The sequence below is a fragment of the Dermacentor silvarum genome, chromosome 7, assembly GCF_013339745.2.
Source record: "Dermacentor silvarum isolate Dsil-2018 chromosome 7, BIME_Dsil_1.4, whole genome shotgun sequence".
Classification (NCBI taxonomy): Eukaryota; Metazoa; Arthropoda; class Arachnida; order Ixodida; family Ixodidae; genus Dermacentor; species Dermacentor silvarum.
In genome coordinates, this window is record NC_051160.1 from 69992525 (window position 1) to 69998299 (window position 5775).

The window sequence follows — 5775 nt, forward strand, 5'->3', positions numbered from 1 at the left end:
AAACCTCTTTGCCAGCAAGCGAAATAAGGGAGCCAGCGTCGTTGACAAGTTGGGCAAGAATTTAGCATAATAAGTAACCAAGCCCAAGAAAGATTTCAGCTGGCTTACCGATGTTGGCTTCTGCGCGGCCAGTACCGCCTCGAGGTTATCTTGCAGAGGATGCAGACCTTTGGCATCGATGCGGCGCCCCAGAAACGACACTTGTGCTTCCCTAAACCGTCACTTGGCTTTGTTCAACTTCAAGTTATGTTCACGAAGCCGCTGAAACACGTGCCGCAGTACCGATGTGTCATTTTCCTTCTCCGCCACAATGATGTCGTCGAGGTACACTTGAATATTCGGCAAACCTTGCAAAATCGATTCCATGCGTCGCTGGAACAAGGCGGGGGCTGAAGCAATTCCAAATGCTAGGCGATTGTAGCAGTAAATGCCCCGGTGTGTGTTGAGCACCGCGATCTTTCTTGCTTCGTCGTCTAGCGGCAGCTGATTGTACGCGTTGTGCAGGTCCAGAGTGCTGAAGACTTCGCCTCCAGAAAGCGCCGCAAATATGTCTTCAACTTTGGGCAGGGGATACTGTTCCAAGTGCGACGCCGGGTTGACTGTTAATTTGAAATCGCCGCACAATCGTATATCGCCATTCTTTTTTGCTACCGGCACCACCGGTGTTGCCCAATCTGAAATGCTTATCGACGAAAGCACTCCGTCTTGTACAAGACGGTCGATCTCGGCTGAAACCTTGGAGCGCATGGCATAAGGCACTGTACGTGCCTTACAGAAACGTGGGCGGACTCCTTCTTTAAGGTGTAATTGCACAGGGGGGCCCTTGCAACAGCCAAGCTTGTTCTCGAAAAGATCGGAAAATTCATCGAGCAGAGGCGCAATCTTGTTATCACGAACAACATTTACACTCGAGGTGGTTCCAGTGTCCCAGAAGGACACACCCGCCTTACAGAAGGACTCTATCGTGTTCCGGCCGCAGAGCAGTGGTCCGTTACATGCCACCACAATTAGCGTGCTGGTCACAACCATCGATCCAGACTGAACCCTCATGGTTATCTGGCCGACAACTGGCAATGGCCCGAGGAAGCATGTCAAGCGCAGCGATGTTTTTTGCAGTGACGGCCACCATCTGCGATGTTTCTTAAATATGTTCTTCAGTATGACGCTGACCGGAGAACCAGTGTCTAGAATCATTCGCAATTTCCGGCCCTGCCATGTCAACTCCTCCTCGAGAGGCTTCAACGTAGCTCTGTCGGTGGAGCTGTGAGCGACAAGCGCCAGCAACATTTCTTCTTCGCTCTCACCTTCCATTTCCTCGACGGCAAAGGCACCACGTTCCCGAGAGCGGCCACTGCTGCAAACCTTTGCCAGATGACCTTTCCTGCCGCAATGGTGACACTTGGCGTTTCGATGGCGGCACGTGTGTGTCGCGTGGGGACCGCCACAACGCTCACACGAATGGTTGTTCTTTGCAGTGTTCCACTTCGTCCAGAGTCGTCGTCCTCGCTGCGACTGTACAACATTGATGCTGGTTCCCGTGGTCACTGGGTCTTCTTCTCGCATGTCACGAACGTCGCCTAGCGCCTTCTCTGAAGCTATGGCAAATTCTTCTGCCTCCTCAAAAGTTAGCTTCTTTCGTGTTAATAGGCAGCGTCGTGCGTGGTCGTCCCTGATTCCGCATACTATGCGGTCTCTCAGCATACGGTGCAGCGAGTTGCCGAACTTCCAACTTTCCGCCAGTCTCCGAACGTCGGCAATGTATTCCCGAACGCTCTCTCCATCCCTTTGCTTACGCATGAAGAACGAGAAACTCGCCGCAATTTCATTAACTTGAGGATTGTAGTGTTCCTCGAGGTATTCAACGACTTCATCGTAAGTCCATTGCCTTCAAAATAAGCTTCCAGACGCATCCTGTACGTGCTCCAGCTGCTCACCGTCTCGTCGAAAACCGGTGGGCGAGATGCCATCATTTGATACTGTCAGTCGCAGACCACGCTCACATGAAATCCCATCCTCGTCGCCACTGCTGTAGCGCGGGTAAAAACAACAGACTCAGTAGATGCAAGCAATGGGAAAATGTTTATTGAAGATAGCGTGGCTGCTTTTATTCTCTGTGCATCAGCACGAGCATGCGCACTTCGGGTTGCGATAAACGGGCTTGCGTTGTCGCGATACGGCAGGTGTTCTTCTGGAACCTACTGTAAGTCTTATACAGTATAAATATAGGACGCCTTTGACTAATAACTTCATGTTCCCCTTGGGACAACTGTACTCACCGCCGTCAATGTAATTTGATTTTTGGTTACTATCCTGGATACAAGTTCTCCAAATAATATGTGATATGTTCAGCATTCTAAGTTGTTCTGAGACCTGAGTGCAGATTAGGAATTCAGCGCGTAAGTCATAAGAGAAGTGAATATTGTGCGTTTTTAAATTTCACTTGCAAGATAAGTGTTTTTACGTATTAACAATGACTTTCTTCAAATCACGCGCATTATACCGGTTATCTTTCAGAAACACTTTTCTGCAGAACTGATTGTGGTTCCCTCGCAAGGAGAACGTCTAGCCACTTCATCAACAGTGACGTCAAGCACTGAAAAGTATAACTTAGACAACGAACCATCCAGACACCTGAAAATGTCAAAAGCTCTGCATTTGCAGCGACGAACGTCACTGACTGTTCCCGTGCACGTAGGCATCTGCGTATGCGGAGACTTTATGAGTGCAAAGCCCTATCCCCTCCTCTCTTAAGCTCGACACGCGTGGGAGAGTGAGCAACAGTTCAATCATGAAGAGAGTCTGGATCTGCATTCCTCTACTGGACGAGAATATATCTGTGAGAAAATGAAATTCAGCTCGCCTCACGGGTGGACGGGTTTTTGACTTTCGTCCTCGAGCACCTTTTGGAGTGGACTGCCTTTTACGTAACGATGTACATAAACCTCTGCTTTGTTGTTTTACGTCGCTTCGTTTACACCCGGTTTTTCTCCCATGATGTAGCTGGTGAAGCCCGCAAAAGGCCTCCATGCCAACGCTACGTCAAGCACTGAGAAGCAATAATAAAATTCATGTCAGAGTCATGTTTGCAGCAGTCGCTATAGGGGCTCATAAAATAGTTCATGGGTGCGAAATTCAAGAAAATAAAGCTGTATAAGAGGAATGGATGACATTGCATATAGAATGCGCTTTAGGCATCAAATGAACATTTGTGAAGGTGTTTTGATAAATTACGCTGGGTTTATCTGTGTGCTACAAAAGTGTCCTTGCTCTTAAAGCCTTATGGTGTTTTGACCAATAAAAATTACATTACCATCTGCATTTATCTCACGACTTCCTTGTTCCCATCCAAAAGTTACTGTGCTTTTGCCTTGATATTCTATTAATTTGAAATACTGTTGCAGTTTAGATAAAGTGAATATTTTATGATGTTTTATAAAGTGCAAATCATTTGGGCAAGTTATATTGCAAATTATGCAGTGGGAAAGCTCAGAAAATGATAAAGACAGTGCATATTGCATAATCTAGTAGGTTACGACCTGAGCTATGGAATCTAGGCAACTCAAATTCAGTAACCTGTGGCAGGCCCCACCTCGGGATAGGTAAGGAACTTCTAACAAAATATCACCGAGCAAATATTCCAACCCCGTTACAGTGCAAGAAAACGACTGTCTGCAAGAGAGGCCACCGTTATCGTTACTGTTTCCACCACCATTGAAGCAAGTGCTGATTGTTGTACACTTGTACGCCTAAAACCATCATAATGTATCACGTGTTTACCTCTATCAATCAATATATATCAGCGCCATGTACGTCTACTAAGGCAACAATAAATCTCCTCCCTCTTAACTGTCTAAATCATAAGTCACACACTTATGAATCATGAAAATGCCACCCAAATAAATATGATATGTCTCTAATAAGCCAATTTCACTTTCAGACAGCTACGCGGCTCTATGAGAAATTTATTTGACCATTCGATGGACATCGTTTCGTTTGAAGAGGTCCCGAATTAGGCATAATTTTGAGGGCCTGTATCATGTTTTGCTTCCATAAAGGCCGAGCATACTTTATAAAATACATAATCATACCGTTTAAAATAATAAATCATAAGCGTCGCCGCGCGTGGGTTCGGTAAGCCACACTCGCTCCTGCCTGGCGACCTGTTTCTCGCTGGTTCCCCCGGGGTGGTGCTGGTGTTCGGTAGTCCGCGATCACTCCAACTTGGCTGTTCATTCCTCTTGTTGGGAACCTTTTGAAGCGGAAAGACTAACAATGAATAGTCAAATAAATTTTATATTGGCTCGAGTAACCATTTGAAGGCTAAACTAGCATTTTGATGACATTTATTCTTCGTTTGGGAGGTTTTTTCACTGTTCAAGTGTGTGACATGATTTAAACCGGTAATAGGATGGGCTTCCTAGTTGGTTTGGCAGACGCACACGGTGCTAAGATTGCTACAGATAAGCAATTTATATCTTATGATGGTTGCAGGCGTACAAGTGTACAGCATTCAACAATTGATTCATAGGTGGCGGTAACATTAAGCATAACGGTGGCCTCTCTTGCGATGACAGTCGACTTCTTGCACTGTAACTGCGTTGCAATATTTGCTCGGTGATATTTTCGTTACAAGTTTCTGACATATTATGAGTTGGGGCCTGCCTCACGTTCCTGAATGCATTGCCCTATTTTTATTACATAGCTGATGTCGTCAGGTAGTAGATTATAATATACAGGGTGTTTCAGCGAACATTTTCAAAAATTCCTAAAGGTTGCCTGTGGCAGATAGCACAATTCTAGTTCATGAGCTGGTCAACTCGAAGAGGAGGACATTACTCGCACAAGAAATTGAAATGCATAATCGAATAATTAGCAGGAATTCACTAATTAAGTTTGTAACTAATTACCTGATGGCCCATATTGCAATTTACCAATTGAAGCCGTGGAGTTCGCAAGGCGGATCCACTTGGAACGAATTCTCGGAATGACACCAGTTTCGAGATACTAATTCCCGAACATTGCGGAGAAATGCATTGGCGTTCCAGTCAATTTTGAGCTTCAATGCATAAAGCAACGTTTTGTTAAGAACCTAACTGGAACGGCAATGCATTTATCCGCAAAGTTCGGGAATTAATATCTTGAAACTAGTGTCATCCTGAGAAATAGTTCGAAGCGCATTCTCCTTGCAAACTCCACGGCTACAATATGTAAATTGCAATATAGGCCATCAGGTAATTAGTTAAAATCCTAATTAGTGAATTTTTGTTAATTATTTGATTATGCATTCCAATTTTGTGTTAAAGTAATGTCTGCCTCTTCGATTAGACCAGGTCATTAACTAGAATTGGGCTATCTGCATGCCACAGGCAACCTTAAATAAATTTTGAAAGTGTTCGCTGAAACACCCTGTATACGCGATCTTTGTCCTTTTCTGATCTCTCCCGCTCTGTAAATCGCGAGAAAACATGCACATAAGATATCTACATAATAAATACTAGTTAAATATCTAATTAATCTAAACGGTTCTTTTTATACAGTCTGTTAAGTCTTTTTATACAGTCTGCTAAGCTGGAATCACAACGCTGGGCTGCGTTTTGTGAGTCTCTAGACCCTCGCAAGCCTTTATGGCAATTGTGGAGGATGGTACGAAGTCTCCGGACACTGCCCGTGCAGCGGTTTCCATTCAAGGCCCTAGCCCTTTCACAACAGCGACCGGATATTGACGTGGCAGAAGAGTTCTGCGCCAGATTATCCGGCCAACTCGTTTCTCCCAAC

The 5775-nt window shown here is 45.2% G+C and overlaps 1 protein-coding gene across 1 annotated transcript; it reads right to left on the bottom strand.

The window, feature by feature from the left end:
* Nucleotides 1-219: 219 nt before the first annotated feature.
* LOC125947148 (uncharacterized protein K02A2.6-like) lies at nt 220-1050 on the bottom strand. Its single transcript, XM_049671523.1, has one exon. It carries the CDS (start codon nt 1048-1050, stop codon nt 220-222), a length of 831 nt encoding a protein of 276 aa, XP_049527480.1.
* Between the last annotated feature and the right edge of the window lie 4725 nt (nt 1051-5775).

What these genes read in the sequence shown, in the direction of transcription:
- LOC125947148 (XM_049671523.1), bottom strand. Translation starts at nt 1,050, where the DNA reads ATGAGGGTTCAGTCTGGATCGATGGTTGTGACCAGCACGCTAATTGTG.